Raw genomic sequence first — 22,373 nt, 5'->3', positions numbered from 1 at the left:
GGGGCGGGGGGACGGGGAGGCGGGCCGCCGACCGCGGTCTCGTCCACGTCCGATTCGGGACTGCCTGGACGCCGGGGACGCGGCGGTTAGCCGCCGCTTCTCGGGGTTCCTCTTCGCCTCAGAGGTGGCCCCCACGTTCTCGGCAGGAGTGAAGGACTGTGGGCTCACGGAGCCGTAAAGCGAAGCCCCGGGGAGCAGGTGCGACACTGCCGCGCGTGCGCGCTCTGCCCGGGAAGGAGGGAGGAAGGGAGAGAGGGCGGCCTGGCGGGGAGCCCCAGGCCCCGTGGTGTTCTCGGGAGTTGGAGGCAGGAGGCCCCGGGGCCAAAGAGCAGGATCGCGGCTCCGTCGAGGAAATCATTACACGTGAGAGGCTCTGGTGGACACCCCCGAGTTTGTGAGCACGGCTGTAAACCTGACTCTTCGCAGGTCTCAAGCACCCAGGTAGGGGGTCGAGTTCAGGGCAGAGGTGAGACTTGGAAAGGACCCCATGGCCTACCCGACCAAGGCTTTGCTGGACGAGATACCAGCTTACACGGATGTAGTCTTCAAGTAGATTTGAAGTCGGGGTGGGGGGGGGTCCAGACATGGAAGAACAAGGATGACATCCGCGGCTCCCGTCCTTGTCCCCGGGCTACTTTCTGTCGACTCTGTTTATAAATCACTGGAACATCATGCTACCGCAGGAGACGTAATTAAGAATCTAGAAGGATTTGCCAGCTGCAGATTTCAAGCGTGATTGTTCAACGCATGGAGACCATTCACACACATCTCAAAGCATCTCAGAAATTCCCTGGAACTCGAGGAACAGCAGACATGGAGAAAACGTCTTTTCCCTCAAACAAAGTTTCCTGACTTACCTTAGCCACTTTGGCTAGCATTTTACTGCGTGAGCCACAGCGCCACTTCTGGTTTTCTGGTGGTTAATTGGAGACAAGAGCCCTGCTCTATTTTTGGCATCTTCAACAGTGCCTAACAATAATGAGTAAATTTATACTTACTCGGATTCCATACTTATCAGTTAGCTTTCCTTTTTTGATTCTAAATAAACCTACATATTTTGAAATATTGATTTCCCACATTCTTCTCTTCCCCTTTTAATTTTTTCTTTTTTTCTTTTTATTTTTTGCCAGTCCTGGGCTTGGGCTCAGGGTCTGAGCACTGTCCTTGGATTTTCGAAAGGGTAGAGCTCTACCACTTGAGCCAGAGCAACACTTCTGTTTTTTTTTTTTTTTTCTATTTATGTGGTAACTAGGAATTGAACCCGGGTCTTTGTGCATGCTAGGCAAGCACTCTACCACTAGGCCAAACTCCCAGCTCCCTTTTTCATTTTTTAAAGCAATTGTTTCTCTTTGGTTCATCTTTGTCTTTCCAGGCATTCTGGGTTTGTCTCCAACTTTCTATGCTTGGAACTCCAACTCATCCAGATGTCCCATGACAGACAATTCACTGTTTGAGTTTTTTTCTGATACCAGTAATATTGCAGACCAATTGCTGGCTCAGCAAATTAAAAACAAAACCAAAAACTTCTATCATCTTTGGCTCTTCCTGAGTTAAAAGTTTTTGGTGTCAGTTGAATATAGGTTGTTTTTAGATTCCTTAAATAAATGGTACCATAGAAGAGAAATTTCAACTCAGTACACCCCCCCCACACACACACACACTTAGCATAGGACTGTTCTTTCCTTTTTTTTTTCAAACCTGATATTTCTATCTCCTCTATCAAAAAAAAAAAATCAAACTTACCTGACACTCATCATTCAGGAATCATTCAGCTGCTAAGGCTGTAGATTCTTCTCCAATTTTCTGTTAACAGAAGTCCTAGTGTGTTAAAATAAAAATAAACATATATTATGCTCACTATTTCTTAGGGAAACCCAGGAATTAAGAGTTTGTTTTCACACAAAAAAAGTAGCAATGCCTGAAAAGAAATACCAAGTCTCTATGGATAAAATTAAAACCTTGGTAAATTGTAAACTATGGCCATCAACATTTTGTTGATGATGCTCACACTTATCTCAATGAAAGTCAAAACACTTTGGTCTTTTTCTCTTTAAAAACTAGCTTTATTGAAAAGAATTTGAAGCGTAATAACACTATATGAAACACATGATACATATTATCCAAGAAAGCCTGCCATACTTCATGTCTACACATAGATCTACATGTGACATTCCAAACACAATGCACAAATGACATTAGCCTTATCCCTGAAAAGAGTAGTCAACAATACCTTAGACTGTCTTCACAGCAGAACCTCTACTTGTCTTATTACTTTATAGATTAAAAAAACTAACATGGAAAACAAATTCCAATGGTCAGTTCTAGCCTAGTGTTTAAGGAAGCAGAGAGTAGAATCAGAGGAGAAAACCGTCCAGACTTTATCTCAAAAAAGGATAAGTAGCTTCCTGTTATTATAGTAACGGTGGTTAGTTCAGAATTGAGGACATAAGTAACACTTGAGAGCTTTGAAACAAATGACCCATGATTTAGCATATTTCATGTTTTACTATAGTCTATCAGCTACCAAGCCAAGTATATTCTTTTGAAAGTTAGAACCTGTATACAAGCATTATAAAGATAATAAACAAGTTGGAGGTGATTTACTAATTACATACTTTAATTTCACAAAACAGTCCATGAATCATTTCATACTAATACTTCTTTAAACCTATATGATTTAAATAGAAATATACCCAGTTTTAAAAGACTATGTGTCAAAATATCAGACAAAAATAAACCCTGAACATGTAATACTAAATTTTTAACACAAAAAATAGACTTATGAAAATATGAGCATTCAAGTCAAGTATAGTAGATTATGACACAGATGGTATCTGCCATTTTTAAAAATATTAAGACTGAATCAGATTTATTGCTATATCATCCGAACAACAGTCAACAATTAAAAGTAAAAAATATACCACAATCACCATGCCAAGTAAAATGCAACATAGAAATATCACTAACAGCTGGGCGTGGTGGCTCACGCCTATAATCCTAGCTACTCTGGAGGCTGAGATCTGAGGATTGCGTTTCAAAGCCAGCCCGCCACTACAAAGCCCGTGAGACTCTTATCTCCAATTAATCTCCAGAAAACCAGAAGTGGAAGTGGCATTGTGGCTCAAGGGGTAGGGCAGTAGCCTTGAGCTGAAGAGCTCAGGAACAGTGCCCAGGCCCAGAGTTCAAATCCCAGAACTGACAAAAAAAAAATTATTAACATAGGGAGACATTTATTTTCTATTGGATTCAGTGGTATAATAAAACCTTATTAATTAAGGAGTTTGAATAGTTGGGTCTAAAAATCTGAATGTTTTCAAAAGACATGCAATTTAAGTACTCACACTGTATTCTTTTAGAAGGGTGGCCAGCGCTGTGACTCATGCCTGTAATCCTAGTTGCTCAGGAGGCTGAGATCTGAGGATCAAAGTTCAAAGCCAGCCTGGGCACTAAAGGACGTGAGACTCTTATCTCCAATTAACCTCTAGAAAATGGGAAGTGGGGCTTGGCTCAATGGTAGGGCAGTAGCCTGGAGCAGAAGAGCTTAGGAACAACACCCTGGCCCAGGGGTAGGGCGGTAGCCTTGAGCTGAAGAGCTCAGGGACAGTGCCCAGGGTGAGTTCAAGCCCCATGACCCCCCCAAAAAAAGAGGGTGAAAGCTCCAGGCTTATTTCAAATACATAAATTGACATCAGTCAAGTATTACTCAAATTATTTTTGGGTACTTGTTTTAAATAACATAATAAGAATGTTTCTTTAAAGTAGTGTTCTTAAATGTTCTTAAAATATTTTTAAATTTTCCTTCATAACTAAGCTTTTAAAAATCTTAAGACTTATTTTCAAAACCTTTCATTACATAGTCCAAAATAACAAGTATTCAAGTATCAATGGTCAATGTTTACACATTCTAAGTAAATTACTCTTATGGTATCTGAACAATTTATGAATAAGACTAGTGTTACTATTTTGTGGTGGAATCATAGCTTGTGGTTGGAGTCATCATCTTAAAGTTCTGCTTTATGGGGGCTGGGAGTTTGGCCTAGTGGTAGAATGCTTGCCTAGCATGCACCAAGACCCAGATTTGAGTCCTCAGTACCACATACATAGAAAAAAGCCAGAAATGGTGCTGATCAAGTGGTAGAGCTCTAGCCTTGAGAAAGTCCAAGGACAGTGCGCAGGCCCTGAGCTCAAGCCCAGGACTGGCAAAAAAAAAAAAAAAAAAAAAAAAAAAAAAAAAATCCTAGCTACTCAGGTTCAAAGCCAACTCAGGCAGGGAAATCCATGAGACTGCTATCTCCAATTAACCACCAGAAAATGAGAAGTGGCATTGTGGCTCAAAATGGTAGAGCACTAGTCTTGAGCTTAAGAACTCAAGGATAACACTCAGGCCCTGAGTTCTAGCTCCATGACTGGAAAAAAACAAAATTCTACTGCATAATCTTAGTAGTATTTAGTAGTATGGGCTAAAATATCCTCATAAGCACTGTCAGTTAGGATAATTCCTTAGTTAATTATATCTATAGGTAAATTTTCTTTTTTCTTTCTGAGATAGGGTCTCACTATCTATCCCAAGCTGGCCTTTAAGTAAGATACTCTTACCCCAGTCTCCAGTGGGCTCAGATTACAGAGGTGTATGACCAGACCCAGCAGATTAAATTTTTAAGAACTATTTGTTGTACTGAATATCATGAATTGCTAACACAAAATTTTATTTCTCCTAGTTTAGACATCTGACCACCCACTAATCCACAGATACTGATGTTTCACATACTTCATAGAGCAGCTTAAAACATACCAGCATAAAAAATAATTAGTATTACATAGTAATTTCCTTTGCCATAGGAATAAGTGTTGGACAAAGTCTGGAAACATTCTATTTTCCAATTTGAATTACAGTAATTTTGCCACAGACCACAGCACTAGTGCATGTATTATTCCTTTAGACATGCTCTAAAAAAACAAAACAAAACTTTACTGCAAAAATACATGTCACCAATGTGGAACACACTCAGATTTGTATAAAAGTACTGAACTAATATCCCAAAAAGAGGTATATGTAAACAGTACATAAGGAAGAAATAGTTTTAATATGAAACAATCATTTAAGTCACATACATCATGATAAGAAGCAGGACTTTCTTTTATAAAAGATAACATTTTAACTAACAAGCAACATCATCTATAGATCTGCAGAACAGGATAGGTGCAGGTATTTAATGTCGGCATTGTGACATAGTATTGATAAACTATGACTAAGATGAAGCTTATACTCTGGGTTTCATTCCAAGCTTTTTCATTAGACACAGACAAGCGCTGATGGGTCACTGCTTGTCATACACAGGGCCACTTTCTCTTAACCATTAGTCTCAGACATTTGAGCACTATTTGTAGCCTCCCCTCTCCAACAGCTCAAATTCCCATTCTAGTACCACCAAGACTTGAAAATCCAGTGACATTATGGTGCTGTGCTGAGGAGGAAGGTAGAAAGGGAGGTTAATGAAATCCGGAAATGAGAAGAAATCTCTGAGTGAAGAACTAAGGACAGGAAGCTTTGGAAAGTCAAAACAAGCTAAAGAGGTCAGAAGTGCTCTTCAGACAGCACAAGCTAATTTTCTAAAAATACTGCTTCCCATGGTGTCCCAAATGTAGCCACACCATCTGAAGAGCCTTACCCCCCCCCAAAAAAAGGCACATTCTCCACTATTTTTATTTGTATCTTAGCAGAAAATGCTTTTCTTTTTTTTTTTTCTTATTATAAAGGCAATGAAAAGGGGTTTACAGTTACATAAGTAGGGTGCATTTTTTTTTTTGCCAGTTCTGGGGCTTGAACTCAGGGCCTGGGCACTGCCCTTGAGCTTCTTTTGCCCAAGGCTAGCTAGCACTCTACCACTTGAGCCACAGCACCACTTTCCAGCTTTTTCTATATGTGTGGTATTGAGTAATTGAACCTGGATCTTAGTGCATGCTAGGCAGGCACTCTACCACTAGGCCAAACTCCCAGCCCCACTTCTGGCTTTTTCGGTCTAGGTGGTACTGAGGAATCGAACCCAGGGCTGCCTCCACTGCTAAGCCACATTCCCAGCCAGATGTTTCTTTTTGTACAATTATGCCCTCCCTCATTTTCTACCACTTTCCCCTCCCCACAATTTTCTTTTAAAATCTAGTCAACCAGTACCACCCAAAGAAATGCTTTCTGCCAAGCTAAGATGGGAAATTCTGAAGCACAGGGCACGCAGAACGGGAAAAGTCAAACTTATCTGCACATCTTTCCTCCAGACAGCACACAATGGTAAGAGGTAATGGAAAATAAGATCTCAATCTTATCATACCAGGAATACTTAAAGGAAACTAAGTGCTCAGGATGACGACAATGATCTACATGATGGCTTATGTGATGGTATAAATAAGCCTTTATGAGCTTCCCTAAGAATCTGGTTACACAGAGTTCCAAGCTACTATTTACAAATGAATTTTGGAAATTGGGATTTTTTCAGCCTTTTTTTTAAAGTCTAAAATAGCACAAATATTCATGCACATGAAACCTCTATCTATCATCAAAAAAAATCTAAAACTATAACTTTAAAAACACTGCTTAGAGCTTGGGGTATGGTGAAATGGTACAGCACTTGCCTACCATGTACAAAGCCCTGGGTTTGATACACACACACACACACACACACACACACACACACACCAGTAGCTTATATACTTACTATTAAATACAGTTAGCATGTTTGATAACTTCTAGCACTTTAATTTGCTTAAGAGAAATGTTTGAAAGAGTATTAGATGGAGACTGTTGACACTTTATGTGGATGATGAGGGTTTTTTTCCTGCTACAAGGCAAAGGGGAAGCCTTTGTAAAAAATAATAAAAAAAAGTTGGATGTCTTTTTATTATGTTTGTTTATAAGCACTAGTACAAGAAAAATCGTTTTATGCATATAACCTTCTAATCTGGAGAAGAGCCTTATTAACTGCCTGCTGAAGTATTTTACCCAAAAGGAAGACCCATGTCTAACTCTAAGCATTCTATCAGAAGAACTACTTTCTTTTTAAGCTAAGATTCTTCAGTATTTGTGGGTCCAGTAACATCGAAAAGCCAGTGTACCAGCAGTCCTCTCTAGTGAATGACTAAACCCAAGTTTTAAGAAAAGAGGATGCTGAGCCAGGCATTGCATCTGCAGTGGCTCACTCCTGTAATCTTAGCTACTTAGCAGGCTGAGGGCTGAGGATTTCTGTTCAAAGCTAGCCTAAGCAGGAAAATCAGTTAGACGCTTTTTACTAATCAGCCACCAAGTAACTAGAATTGGAACTGTGGCTCAAAGTGATGCAGCAGTAGTCTTGAGCACAAATGCTCAGGGACAGCACCAAGCCCTGCATCCCAAGCCTTACCACCACCACCACCACCACCAACAAAAAAGGATGGATACTTTAAAGCGGTGCATGAGCAACCCAGCCTCAATGAGAAAACCTAGATAGTGCTCATAGTAGACCAGGATGAACTTTAGCAAAACTCAAAATTAAAGGGGAAACCCTGATAAAGCAGTGTGTGCATGTGTGTGTGTCTCCTTAGGGTGTGTTCCTATATGTGTAGGAAAGAGAAATGAGAGCCCTCAGTGAAGGAATGGGGTGTGATCTTGAAAGGTACAACTCCACTGTGTGTTTAAGGATGATGGCAGCTTGTCACTCGTTCTAAGCTTTCTTCATGTCACACTGCACAAATGTTCTATCCATTCTCACAATTCATCACTGTTTCTCCCCCAAAAGCATTTGCAAATGTGATTTGGACTAAATGTTTTAAAGAGATAAATGTGAAACTAGTAAGAAAATGAATTCAAACACATGAAAACATTCATTAGTTATGATTCATGTCAAAAACAACCATAGGTTCTTCTTTAGAATACTTATTTAAGTACAACGTTTTGAAAACCTAAACACATGAATAGAAATCCACCTGTTTGTGAGTTTAAAAAAGCAATTGTAAACAACAGTGAAAGGAGAAAATGAATCAACTTACAAATCAAATGTCTTTAGACTACATTTCAAAAGGTTATTTCATTTTCACAAGAACAGCTAATTACTGAAATTGTAAGCTGTCAAAGGTCTAGGAAACTTCATCAGCTCAAGTGCTACCACTCCAGGCAGGAGGCTCCGGAGTATCCAAAGGCTACCTTCTTCTATTCAGTCATAAGCTCATTCCCCAATGTGAGCACACAGCATGCAGTATATCGTTACTGAAAAATCAGCACTCAATAGAATTTCAAAACAAATTAAGTCTTTAAACATGTAGAACATTATTTGTCTCTAGCAGAAAAATAATTATGTAAGCAAAATGCTCTTTGAGTATGTACTGAACACCACCAAATACTGCATCTTAACCTGCTTCAAATGGTAGTTTTCATACAAGGAAACACCTAACTGTAGAATTTACATCATCTCATTTTCTAATTATTTCATTGTGTATATATGATACAACTATTTAAAATATTCTAATTAGTCAAGCAAGGATAAAGAAAGAAAACCTTCTATTACCTTGTACCATAAGAAACAGCTGCCAGTGGCTCAAGCCTGTAATCCTAGCTACTCAGGAGGCTGAGATCAAGGTTCAAAGCTAGCCAGAGCACAAAAGTCCGTGAGATGCTTTTTTCCTGATAATCACCAGAAAACAGGAAGTGGCACTGTAGCTGCTTAGCCTTGAGCTGAAAAGCTCAGGAACAGCATCTAGGCGTAGAGTTCAAGCCCCACAACAACAACGAAAAGAATGAAAGAAATGGCTGTTTGGGATGCCAAAATTCAAATACTATTTATAAAAATAAGTTTTATTCAACAAAAATGGACACCAGAATCAGTTTACTTCCAATAAGGTATCAAATACCTAACTTGTAAGCCATCATTTTGTTAGCTTGTATAGATTGTCGAAACTGTCCAGTTACTGCTTAATTGGGGAATCTGTTTCTTAAGAAGAAGCCACAAATGACAAAAGAGCTGGTTGTCCACTAGACAAAGGTCCAGTGATGTGGAAGATGTGATGAAGTTTTGCAGCCTACGTCAGTGAACTGGATTACAACATGTGGATTCACGACTGTTAGTCAAAAGTTGTTTTTTTGGTGGTACTGGGATTCGCATGCAGAGACCAAACGCTCTACTGTGTAAGCCATGCCAACTGCCAGCCCATTTTGTTTTCATAATTTTCCCTACACAGGACAGCCTTGAATCATCACCCCCCTACTCGCCTCCTCTCTGCCATGAAGTTGGGATTTTATCGGTATGTGCCATAATACCTAGCTTGGTTTAGGTCTTGCTAAGTCTGGTTGCTGTTATTTTAGCATGGGCTGGCCTTAAACTGCAGTTCTTCCATCTCCCCTTCCCAAGTAGCTGGAATTATAGGCATAAGCCACGGCCAAGCTCAAAATTGTTAAAAGCCAAAAATTTTAGGCACAACTTAAAATTTCCTGACGGTACTGTATACAGCTCCTGGCATCATCTACCCAGATTTTAAACCGTATGTCTCCTTTACAGATAAACAAGTCTTCAGAACTTTCCAGGAGGAAATGGTAACAGTGGTGCTTCATCAGCATCCAGCCATGGTAGAAATCGTATCACTCGGCACACAGCGTATTTCACTTTATTTTCATCACAGGTAGGATCTGCTCCAAAAAAAAATGTTCTTTTGCTGTTGTAAATCTTAAATTTGCATTCCTTCAACTGTCTTTTTTTTTTTTTTTTTTTTTTTTTTTGCTAGTCGTGGGCTTGAGCTCAGGGCCTGAGCACTGTCCTTGGACTTTCTCAAAGTTAGAGATCTATCACTTGAGCCTCAGCACCATTTCTGGCATTTTTCTATGTATGTACTACCGAGGAATCGAACCCGGGTCTTCCTGCATGCTAGGCAAGCACTCTACCACTAGGCCAAACTCGCAGCCCCCCACTGTCTTTTTTCTAAGCATTGTACTCCAGCTCCCATTTCCACAATGGGCCCAGTCACGGCAGAGACTGAAGTAAGGCCTCCATTTGCTGTGCCTAAGTTGTTTATCAACCTGCATCTTAACTGATCTCCACTTCAAGTGGGTTTTGAGCTTTCCTGAGGCTCATTTTGCCAGCTCTTCAAATCACCATTAAGGGGGGTTCTTTTCTTTGGCCAGCACATCATCTACAGTCAAGTGATGCCGCTACCTTTCTCATCTGCAGAACATCATGTTTGAAAGTTCACACCTTTCCTGGAGATACCACTTATTACTGGTAACTCTAGGAAATAAAACAACTGAATCATCAAAGAAAACTAAGGTCATAATACTATCCTTCTAAACAGTACAACTGGAACTATACTGTAGACCAACTTTACTAGTTGCAATCATTTTTCAGTTGATCAAATGTAAAATCCAAAAGTCAATTAACATATATTTACTGAGAATCTTTTTATCTATACAGATATCCTGGGAAGACTGACTGGAAAATATGAAGTTCACTCATTTCCAAGGCCCTTATGGAGAAGGAATCTGATGCCACACACTTGTTTTCTGAGAATCTATTATAACGGATGCTTTCCCCATGTTATAGCTATAGATACTGTTTGGATCGCATGTTAAGTGGATCCTTCAGGAACTTTTTGGAGCCGGGAGTGTAGCCTAGTGGTAGAGTGCTCATCTAGCATGCATGAAGCCCTGGGTTCTATTCCTCAGTACCACCTACACAGAAAAAGCTGGAAGTGGGGCTGTGGTTCAAGTGGCAGAGCACTAGCCTTGAGCAAAATGTGTCCAAAGACAGTGTCTAGGCCCTGAGTTCAAGCCCCAGGACTGGCAAGCAAAAAAAAAAAAAAAATTGAACTAAATTTTTAGTGGCCAAGGTTTGGCACTGAATCACGTATTTTTCCATAATTCCAATTTTTAATATTTTGAAGCTCAAAAGGCTTCTGTGTTTATGACAACAAGTAACAATTAGGCATAAATGTTTGCAAAGCACCCACACACACAGTATAGCAAACAAAGGCATTACAGAATGTGCACTAGCAATGAAGTAGAATATTAGGAAGAACGTAAAAGTAATCAAGTGTCTGTGTGTGCATTTAAAAAAATAAAGGAAAATATTTCAAGCCTGTGTCACGGAGCCTCTGGAATACACAAGGGGACCCCACTTCAGTTTTGCCTGTGATTAAGCATCACTGCCCACTGCAGGAGGGCCGAACGTTTCTCTGGTGCGTGTTAACTGGACATCTTTGTCGGCCATGCAGGTGTCACAGCCCCACACTGCTGAAGCTTCTGCGGTCAAGAGGCCGTAGGCCGTCTCAGTCATCCCCGTGCAGATGCGGTGGAACCACTTCTGACAGGAGGCCTCGCAGAGGATGGCGTCCTGATCGTCATTCACTTCATGCGTACAGATGCCACAAGGGTACACGGGGTCGGAAGAGGAATGGCCATGGCGGCTGGGGTGGAGGGAGGATTTATTGCTTTTCTCAGTACTGCACACCTCAGCTGCACCTCTGGGGTGCCGTGGCTTATTCTGTGTCCCATTTGCATGGCTGTTGTTTGTGGTTTCAGTGCTACTTGAACGGCTGTTCTCTGGATTGACGATATTGTTACGGGTAACATTTTTCAATTCAATATTACTCTGATTCCCTGTGTCATCCATATTTAAGTGAGGAGGAAGAGCGGAGGAATGTTGATTTGTGCTTTTGGTGGCTCCTTGGGGAAAGTCTTGTTTCGGAGGTGGTGCTTTTGCTTGACCAAAGGTGTTTGGAGGTGGAATAAAAGAATGGTTTGATTCTAATGAAGTAAAATTTGAGTTATTTCCAGGGACAAAATTAGATGCCAAATCAGGGTTGGATACTGGCCCAATATTCTGTGGAGGAATCTGACTAAAGTTTTCAGTGGGATTTTGTCTAAAATGTTGATTGGGTATGTTAACATTTTGAGTTAGCACATTATTGTAAGATGGATTTCCAAAACTTGAATTATCATGTGGCCCAAAGTTAAAAGCATGTGGTCGATTAAAACCCATGCCCAAAGGATTCTGAGGAAATGGGTGTGGCTGATTCCTGAGTGAGTAAGGACCACAGTAGGGAGATGACATTCTTGGGGGGACGTGTGGTGGCATTCTGAATGTGTTATAGCCTCCAAAACCAGGATAACCAGGGCCGAGGTATGGATTTGATGATGGTAGTGGCTTATAGGAAATAGTATTATAGTTGTCATCAAATGGATTAGCAGCCACTAGATGGTCAGAGTTGGGATTTGGTGGTGGAGCATACTCAGACAGTGGAGGAAAAGAAGGTCCCTGAAAAGAGATACAAAGTAAAGCATAGGTTCTTGGTCAAAGAAGTCATTATGATTGTCCCCTCCCTTTATACCTAATGAACCTGGCTTTAATCGAACCACTCCTATGGTGTTATGACAACACAACTTCTTTACTTGACCTTCAATCACAATTCTTTATATTAATTATACTCGATCCAACTATGCATGTTTCTTTTATTTAAGGAAAGAGAAATAAAGATGAGTGTGTGTGGCTTATGCCTGTAATCCAAGCTACTCGGGAGGCTGAGATCTGAGGATCCTGGTTCCAAGCCAGCCCAGGCTAGCTGGAGATAAGTCTCCAATGAACAACCAGAAAACCAGAAGAGGCACTGTGGTTCAAAGTAGCAGAGTGCTAGTCTTCAGGAAAGAGCTCAGGGATAGTGCCCAAGCCCTGAGTTCAAGTCCCACAAACACACGCAGAAAGAAAAGGAGGGAGGGAGGAAAAATAATGCTTTTTTGAGCTAAAACCCATTGTTACCTACCTAGGAAACTTCAAGGAGCCACAATTAAAGAAAGTATCTTCAAAACACTAACAGGCCTTGGGCCGGGAACATGGCCTAATGGTAGAATACTTGTCTAGCATGTGTGAAGCCCTGGGTTCAATTCCCCTGTACCACACACACAGAAAAAGCCGGAGGTGGCTCTGTGGCTCAAGTGGTAGAGCACTAGCTAGCCTCGAGAAAGCCGAAGGACAGTGCTCAGGCCCTGAGTCCAAGCCCCAGGACTAGCCAAAACAAAACCAGCACCAACAACAACACTAATAGGCCTCAAATCTGAAACAAAACCTGCCAGTTTTAGTCACAATGTAAGTTTAACAGATACTGGTCAAAAAGGAAATGGGGGGCTTGGAATGTGACATAGTGGTTGAGTGCTTTCCTAGCATGCATGAAGGCCCTAGGTTTCATTTCGTAGTAGTACACATAAACAGAAAAGGCTAGAAGTGGCACAGTGGCTCACAAGGTAGAGTGCTAGCCTTAAGCAAAAAAAAAAAAAAAAAAAAAAAACTAAGGTACAGTGCCCAGGCTCCAAATTTAAGTCCCAGGACTGGAAAAAAAAAAGAAAAAAAAAAGAAAAAAAACCCAACAATTTCTAGTAGCAAACTTATCCATAGCTTTTATCACCCAAAGAGAACTTCAATTTATAGGAAACTACATCAAATCTATATTTATACCTTTTAGCAAACTTTAAATTTCAGAACAAGTATTTTAATTGGCCTGACCAAACTTTCTCCTTGCACTAGCCATAATTCATACAGAGCCAACAATTACAGACTACCAAACGAAACAATAATTGCAGAATTCTCTTATCAGATCCTGAATGAAGAAAGGAAAACCAACCCATTAACAAACTTCACTTTTCTCTAGCAAAGGACAATTGTCACTAAAGAAAATATCAATTTACCTGTGCATTCGCCTTGCGTTTTTTCTTCTCTGGACTTCCTAGTTGCACACCCGGGCCTCCTAACCCATCCAGTCCACTATCACCACCTAGAAAGAAGAAACAATCCTCGTATGTCTCTGTGTAAGTGGAGCAGTGTGGTAGATCTCCTAGAGATATCTATTTTGTTTGTTTTTTTTTGCCAGCACCAAGGCTTACCTCAGGGCCTAGATATACTGTCCTTAGCTTTTCTGCTCAAGGCTGATACTTATCATTTGAACCACAGTGGCACTTCTGGCTTCCCGGTGGTTAATTGGAAGATAAGGGTCTCTTTCCTGCCCAGGCTGATTCTGAATCTTGATTTTCAGATTTCAGTTTCATAAATAGCTAGAGTTGGCCAGCAGCGATTATCTATCATAACCTATGCACTAGCTAGCCACTTTGCTGGGAGTTGTAAAATACCTGACATGAACCATTTAAGGGAGGAAAGATTTATTTTGGGTCACAGTTTCACAGGGTGTAGTTCATGGTTGCTTGGTCCCATGTGATTGGGCAGAAGGATATGAAGGAGGCACTAGCTTGTTTACCTCAAGAGAGACAAGAAGTAAGTAGGGGTGCAAGAGTCATTGGGAACTAGGTGCAACCTTCAAAGGCATGGTTCCCCTACCCCCAAATCTCCCCACTAGTTAGGGATGAAGCATTCAACAGGGGAGTGAGCCTTGGGGATACTTCACATTCAAACCTAACATCTATTAGTTTCCTATTTTTGCCTGATAAAAATAGTCAAAAGCCTGTCATATAGTTTCATGCATCTGTCCCTTCCATACTACTGTTTTAGTAAATAAGTCAAGTCTCCCTTCCACTGTTTTGTTCAGTAAGTCTTGCTCCATATTCCATCCAGGTTCATTGGAAGCTCACGACCCTTCTGACTATGCAGCAAATACACACAACAGAATGGGGTTTTTAAGCAATCATCTTAGAATTCTGGCTATCACAAAAGTGGCAAACATTAGCTCTGATGATCCATTGGGGATAGATGTAAAATGATAATTGCACACACACACACACACACACACACACACACACACACATTCAGTCTTGGTGCTTGAACTCAGGGGCTGGGCACTGTCCTTGAGCTTCTTTTGGCCAAGGTTATCTATCACTTGAACCACATCACCACTTCTAGTCTTTTTTTTTTTTTTTTGGCCAGTCCTGGGCTTGTGTTCAGGGCCTGAGCATTGTCCTTGGGCTTTCTCAAGGCTAGAGCTCTACCACTTGAGCCACAGCACCACTTCTGGCTTGTTTTTCTATGTATGTGGTACCGAGGAATTGAACCCAGGTTTTCGTGCATGCTAGGCAAGCACTCTGTCACTAGGCCAAACTCCCAGCCTGACTTCTAGCCTTTTCTGTTTATGTGGTACTACTAAGAAACCAAAAGCAAGGCCCTGTGTTCAATTCCCTGGTACCACATACACAGAAAAAGCTGGAAGTGGTGGTGTGGCTCAAGTGGTAGAGCACTAGCCTTAAGCTGAAGAGCTCAGGAAAAGCACCCAGGCCCAGAGTTCGAGCCCCATTACAGACCAAAAAAAAAAGGAAAAGAAAAGAAACTAAAGGCAGGGCTTCATGCATGCTAGGCAAGCAATCTACCACTAAGCCACCTTCCCACCCTTGCATATATTTTTGTAGTTCTATTTATCTTATAAAGTATATCTAAAAGCCATCTGGCTAGGTGCTGGTAGCTCACACCTATAATCTTAGCTGTTCAAGAGGCTGAAATATGGACAATATCAATTCAAAACAAGCCCATGCAGGAAACTAGGAAAGACTCCATCTCCAGTTAACTAGCAAAAAGCTGGGCAACTCAAGCAGTACAGTACCAGCCATAAGTGAGTAAGTTTCTCAAGCAAGAGGCCCAGTATTATATACCACCCCCCCCCAAGAAAAAGTAGTTCCTTTTCTATTTCCATCTTTTGTTGTTCCTATTCTATTAAGGAAGCACACATGTTGGCAGGTAACACCCAGCCTGTCATCCCCAGTGACACAGAGAAGCACAGGGGGGCAGATCACAGCCTGAGAGAGCCAAGCAGAAACTGAGATCGTACTTGGAAAATAATGCAAAAGGGGGCTGGAGGCATGGCTTGACAGGCACTTGCCTGTCAAGTTCAATCCCCAGGACTTTGAAAAAAAGAAGAGATTTTTTACCCTAAAAGCAATGAAGTACCACTGAATAATTTTAGGAAATCGAGCACAGGGGCAATGGAGTAGGGTGGATCAAATGTTGGGCCTTACAACTTGTTATTTGTCACTAGCTCAACAAAGTATAATGTTACCTAACTTCCGGGATGTAAAGAAGACATTTGTGAAACGCTTCCTCAGCCAATGGGTGGGCAGGATGGTGTGCACCGCGAACATCCTAATTTAGAGGATTCCTGAGAGAACTGAGCCAAACCACTTGGCAATGCATTAGGTGAGAACTCCACAGATAGTAATTACTTAACAATAGCAGGGGCCAGATGGGTGGATTAAGGACACAGAAGAAGCCAGGAAACAAGGAAAGGGCTACTGTAATTATCAAAGAGATAGGCAAATCCAAACTGAAGATTGTGTGATTGTGGAAAGGTCAAGAAGGCAAAGGGTTCAAATCACTATAAGAACAGGCATTCTGGGGCGGGAGCCTGGCCTAGTGGTAGCGTGTTTGCCTAACATGCATAAAGATCTAGGTTCTATTCCTCTATACCACATAAGTAGAAAAAGCCGAAAGTGGCGCTGTGGCTCAAGTGGTAGAGCCCTAGCCTTGAGAAAGCCTAAGGACAGAGCTCAGGCTCTGAATTCAAGCTCCAGGACTGGAGTGAAAAAAAAAAAAATAGTGACCATGTTCATTAAGATATGGAATACTGAAGAGAGAATACATTGCCCATCTCATATTTCATTCAATATGTCAAAAACAAAATTCATTTATGTATTCCTCCTCTATCTACCCTTTCATATGTGTGCAAGAGACACTCTTCTCATGCTTTTTCTCTGACCTCTCTGAGAAGTCTAGCACATTTCTACCTTTCAAGATCTTTTTCCACCTGTCTTCCAAATGTTAGTGTTTTCGAAGCTCGTGGTCTCAATGCTTTTCTCTTCTCGTGGTTCAGTCCCTCCTGGGTGAGTTCCCATGCTCCCAAGACATTAATTAGTATTCGCTTGTCTACGGATGACTTCAGATCTCTATTTATGGCTCAACAAGTAGCTTCAATCCCAAGCCATGTAAACATATCCACTGGAGTATCTTGGAGGTTTGAATCCGAACTTACTTTCTTGATAATCTACCTAGTTCTTAGATGAATCAATTTTAAAAATAGAAACAGAAACCTTTCCTGTACACTTTCTCTCACAAGCTGTTACTCCCCTATTCTGTGACTACAACAACCTTTAAAGCCTCTCCAACCTTTGTGACATTTTTCTCATAAATGTACTAAAAAACCTGACATCTGAGGATTGCAATTTGAAGTCAGTCAGGGCAAAACAAAAAATCCACTGAGACTCTTATCTCAAATTAACCCACAAAAAGCCACAAGTGGAGCTGTGGCTCAAGTAGCCTTGCGGGGAAAAAGCTAAGGGACAGAAACCCAGATTCTGAATTCGAGCACCAGGACTAACACACACACACATACACACACACACACACACACACACACACACACACACACAGCATGAGCAATAGGGACAATCAGAATGCAATATAAAGAAATTAATAAAGAAATAAACAAATTTATGTGGCCATTCCATTCATTAATTTGACAGTATGGGGGAGATAAAATGAAAATATAATTAAGTCATGAAATCTCTCTCATAATCAACAGCTGAGGTTTCAGGGGTAGACTAACTAGTAGATAATATAAGATACTGTGTAATTTGAATGGAATACCAGGACAAGATCAAGACCATAAATCAGCTTCTTCTGGTCCCTTTACATCTGCAATAAAATAAATATTCAAATATATATGTACAGAGAACACCTGAGGATCTCACTAAAGAATGCAGAGAAATGTCCTAGCAATCCTAATTCTGAGGATCCAGGATTCTATTTTAGTATCACAGGTTAATTGTAAGGCTTTTGTTTTACAGAGCACACCATGACAAAATCTCCCTTTATAAATTTGTCAAACTTCTACTCCACCCCCACCCTGGCCTTTTTCTTTTTCTGTCAGTTGTGGAGCTTGAACACAGGGCCTTGGTGTTGTCCCTGAAGTATGTTACTCAAGGCTAGCATTCTACCACTTTGAACTGCAGCTTCACTTCTGGTTTTCTGGTGGTTAACTGGAGATAAATGTCTCATGGACTTTCCTGCCCAGGCTGGCTTTGAACTACAATGCTTGGATCTCAGCCTCCTGAGTAGATAGGATTATAGGCAGGAAACACCAGTGCCCGATTTACTTAAATTAAAATACATGTGTATTTATCTATAGTATGTGTGTATACACACACACACACACACACACACACACACACACACACACATGGAATCTGTCTCATCCTTGTCTTAGCAAGCATATCTGGTATTAATACACATGAAATAAATATACTACCATTCTAAATGTGTATCTGTATATAGGAGTGGATAAGAAAGAACTTGGAGGGCTGGGAGTTTGGCCTAGTGGTAGAGTGCTTGCCTAGCATGCACAAAGACCTGGGTTCGATTCCTCGGTACCACATACATAGAAAAAAGCCGGAAGTGGTGCTGAGGCTTAAGTGGTAGAGCTCTAGCCTTGAGAAAGTCGAAGAATAGTGCTCAGGCCCTGAGGTCAAGCCCCAGGACTGGAAAAAAAGAAATTAGAAAGCACTATTCAAGAATTTACGTGCTAGGGCTGGGGGCATGGCTCAAATTCAAGCCCCAGTACTATGGCCTATGAAAAAAAGAGCTGGCTGGGAGTTTAGCCTAGTGGTAGAGTGCTTGCCTAGCATGCACCAAGACCGGGGTTTGATTCCTTGGTACCACATATACATAGAAAAAGCCAGAAATGGTGCTGTGGCTCAAGTGGTAGAGCTCTAGCCTTGAGAAAGCCCAAGGACAGTGCTCAGGCCCTGAGTTCAAGGCCCAGGACTGGCAATAAATAAATAAATAAATAAATAAATAAATAAAAGGAGCTTATGCCCTAAAAACACCACATACTGCATGATATATATATATATATATATAAAATAACAATAAAAGTTTCAAGACAGTGAAGTTCAGTAGAATTGTACTTCAGAAATACAACATCCTAGTACCTTTTATGGTTTACAAAATAATGTTTTTAAAAAGCCTTTTACATTAATATGCATATTACTAGGAAATGACTTGCAAAATCCTATGAGATGAAAATACTGACTTTCAAAAAATATTCTGGGGTCAGGAGTTTGGCCTAGTGGTAGAATGCTTGCCTACCATGCACAAAGCCCTGGGTTTGATTCCTCGGTACTACAAACATAGAAAAAGCTGTAAGTGGTACTGTGACTCAAGTGGTAGAGCACTGTCCTTGAGGAAAGCCCAAGGACAGTGCTCAGGCCCTGAGTTCACTCCCTAGGACTGGGAGAAAAGAAAAAATTCTGTCACTTTACTCTTAGAATATTCTTAAGTGAACACCTAGCCAATTGTAACAGGAAAGGTATCAAAATTTCAAGCAGCAATTGGAACAAACTGAAGACACATTGCCTTCTTGATCCTCAATACTTATTACATTTAGAATTATATTCAAGACCGCTAATTACAGCTGAGTGCCAGTGGCTCTCACCTGTAATCATAGCTACCCAGGAGGTTGAGATCTCAGATCTGTAGTTCAAAGCCAGCCGGGGCAGGAAAGTCTGTAAGATTTTTATCTCCAGTTAACTACTACCAAAACAGGAGTGGATCTATGGTTCAAATGGTAGCCCAGGTCCTGGTAAGCCCCCAGTACTGTCACACACACAAAAAGACTGATAGTTAGGTTCAAAGCTAGAAACTGGATGACTCTTTCTTCTTTAGCCACAAAGCAATTTATAATTATCAGCAAAAAAAAAAATACACCAAAAATGTCAGAAGAAATATCCTATCTCGGAAAGTTTGAGTCCTTAAAGGCTTTCTGTTGGCAACACATAGCCCAAACAGAAAAAGGTTAAAATAATTTACCAAATGAAAGGCTGCGCTGACATTAAACCATGTATAAATGCTCTGCTCTAAATTACATTTTGTTTAAATGACTAAGAAAACAAATTTCTCCCTACTCTTTGAAGCAGTGTCTTTCGGATATTAGACTATCTGTGTGTCATAAATCAGTTCTATATATGCTTGATTTGTAGTCAGGTAGACCAGAAACATCAATGAATGACTGCAGTCCTTGATCTCAATATCATCTAAACGGCAAATTTTCTACTGCACTAATTATAAAGTATTTTATGCATACATCCTGTTTTTGTTTTTCTTTGCCTTGTTAAGATCCAAGCCAGGACTTCATGCAAGCTAGGCAAGTGTGTGTGTGTGTGTGTGTGTGTGTGTGTGTGTGTGTGTGTTCACCCATTTTGTATGAAAGAGCAACTAGAATAACTTCCTAGGCTACCTTATGTTATAGAGTCTAAGCTTTACACAGCAGCCACAGAAACTCTGCTACAAATGTCAACTCAATCACTGTTTTGTGCAAAACTGTACAGTTCCTATATCAGAGTGAAAAGTGAAAAGTCTTAAATGGTACCCACGGTCTCCCAAAACACAACCACCTCAACCTTCAGCCCGTTTCTTCTGACCCTTCCCGTGATCACTTTGCTCTTTACAGTACTTTCCTTGTATGGATGGATGGGTGGATGGATATGTAGACAGGCAGATAGACAGATGAATCCAGACCCAAAGCCTTTTGCCAAGAGTGAAGTCTTCCTGAAACATAACCTTATGTCTAATCCATGTTCGTGCTTTATTTTTTTTTAACCACAGCACCTACAACTTGCCCTTCCATACCTTTTATTGATCCTAACTGTATCCCCACAACAGTGTGAACTCGCCTCTGGATGCAGATCGTCTGTTTACTCCCGGCTGGAATAAACAGGGGTGCCAAGAACAGTGCCTAGCACACAGTAGACGCTCAATAAATAGCTAGCTTAATGACCCAGCAATAATACTCCAACTTTAGGACTTCCAGCCTTACATCCACTGAAGTGGAACGCATCCCTATCTTTGCAGATGGCATGTGGGGTTTTTGCACTTGCATGCAGTATCTTTTGTCTAGTTCACCGCTCGCTCGCTCGCTCTGACTCTTCATGGCAAAGCCGGCAGTAACAGTACTCACTAACCTGCCAGGAACAAAACGAATGGTGCATAAAAGCCATTTTCAGCGATTCCACTCTTAATCGTACGCCAATACAGAAGACGTCTTTTGGATTCAGCTCATTGCTCCCCTTTTACCCTAAGGGTAACAAACTATGCAATGCTTTTATTTGGGGGGGGGACACAGGGAGGTGGGAAGAAGGGGTTCAGGAGAACCTCGCAAGCCCTGCACACCTGGAAAAGCATAAACTCTTGTGCCATGCAACTTACTTTTTGGAGGGGAGAGGGGAGGGCGCACGGTTGGAGGTCCCGACCCGGGAACCCCATTCCCCCCGAGGTGCCCATTGTGCCGCGTCTGGGGAAGGGGGTGCGGCGGCGGGAGAAGGGAAGGGGTTGCGGAGGCGGGGAAGGATGCTGAAGGCGGCCACACGCAAGTCGGGGTGAGCCGGGAGGCGGGCGACGCGGAGTTAGGCCCCGGACGGAGCCCCGTGGCCGCCGGGCACGCGTGGGCCCGGATTCACACACCGCCGCCCGCTCCCCCGCGCGGATGCCGCGTCCCCTGCGCGCGCGGGCGCCGGGCCCCGGTACCTCGGACTCTCTTGAGCGCGATGGGGTCCTTGTCCTGTTCCGCGGACATCACCGACCGCGGCGCATGGCTCCCAGGCCGCGGGAATCCGGTCTCCACGCTGCGGCGGCGGCGGCGGCGGCTCCTCCCCGACCCCCGGCCCCGGCCCCCGCCGCCTCCTCCTCCGGTGCCTCCGCCTCACAGGGCCGCGGCGGGGGGCGGCGGCGCGGCTCGGGCCCGGCGGCCCTGGGGAGGCGGCGGCGACGCGGCTGACTTTGCAAAGTTTAGGAGGAGGCCGAGGCTCGGGGGCGGCGGCGCGCAAGGGGGGACCCGGCACCCCCGGGCCGTGGATCCCGGGCGGCGCGGCCCGGGCGGCGCCCTCAGGACCCTGAGGACGAGGACGCGGAGGAGGAGCCCCGCCGCCGCCGCCGCCGCCGCCGCCGATCCCGGTCGCAGACACAAAGCCCCCGGCCGGGAAGCCGCCGCCAGCCACCCGCTCCGGGCCGGGCGACGGAGATGGCGCGGCCCCGCGCGAGGACGGGCTCGGGGAGGGGAGGGAGGAGGAGAGGAAAGGGAGAAGCGCGGGGCGGAGGGGGAGGAGAGGAGGGGGTCCACGGCCTCGACCCGCCCCCCGTCGCCTCCGCTCCCACCTCGGCCCAACCCCGGGCGCGCGCACGCCCCCCCTCCTCACCTCTCACCTCTCCCCTCTGACCTTGCGCTGGGGGGGGGAAGGGGGGTGCGGACCAGCACTTGACAGCTGGACACCCCCCCTCCCCCGCCGTGCGCCTCCATCCGGCCTTTCCCGCGCTCCGCAGAGCTCCGCGAGGTCCCCACCCCCCTCCGCCGCCCCCGGCTCAGGCCCTCTATGAGGCCCCCATCACTACACA

The 22,373-nt window shown here is 42.9% G+C and overlaps 1 protein-coding gene and 1 long non-coding RNA gene across 4 annotated transcripts; one reads left to right on the top strand and one right to left on the bottom strand.

The window, feature by feature from the left end:
• Positions 1-19: 19 nt before the first annotated feature.
• LOC150046438 (uncharacterized) lies at positions 20-11,759 on the top strand. 3 transcript variants are annotated; one of them, XR_016539686.1, is made up of 4 exons: positions 20-198; positions 9,202-9,264; positions 9,519-9,639; positions 10,425-11,759. It is a non-coding gene; the product is annotated as an uncharacterized LOC150046438 (long non-coding RNA). The 3 variants fall into 3 exon arrangements; XR_016539685.1 differs by lacking the exon at positions 20-198 and adding an exon at positions 214-441; XR_016539687.1 differs by lacking the exons at positions 20-198; positions 9,202-9,264 and adding an exon at positions 218-441.
• Pygo1 (pygopus family PHD finger 1) lies at positions 11,145-21,778 on the bottom strand. The gene is made up of 3 exons (XM_090358360.1): positions 21,510-21,778; positions 13,688-13,773; positions 11,145-12,266 (listed from the first exon to the last, which is right to left on the bottom strand). Exons 1-3 carry the CDS (start codon positions 21,556-21,558, stop codon positions 11,145-11,147), a joined length of 1,257 nt encoding a protein of 418 aa, XP_090214486.1. The 5' UTR covers positions 21,559-21,778.
• Positions 21,779-22,373: the final 595 nt, after the last annotated feature.

The sequence above is a fragment of the Megascapheus bottae genome, chromosome 25 (assembly GCF_031878675.1).
Source record: "Megascapheus bottae isolate mThoBot1 chromosome 25, mThoBot2.hap1, whole genome shotgun sequence".
Classification (NCBI taxonomy): Eukaryota; Metazoa; Chordata; class Mammalia; order Rodentia; family Geomyidae; genus Megascapheus; species Megascapheus bottae.
The sequence above is the reverse complement of the archived record's forward strand: the minus strand, read 5'-3'. Positions and strand labels throughout refer to the sequence as shown.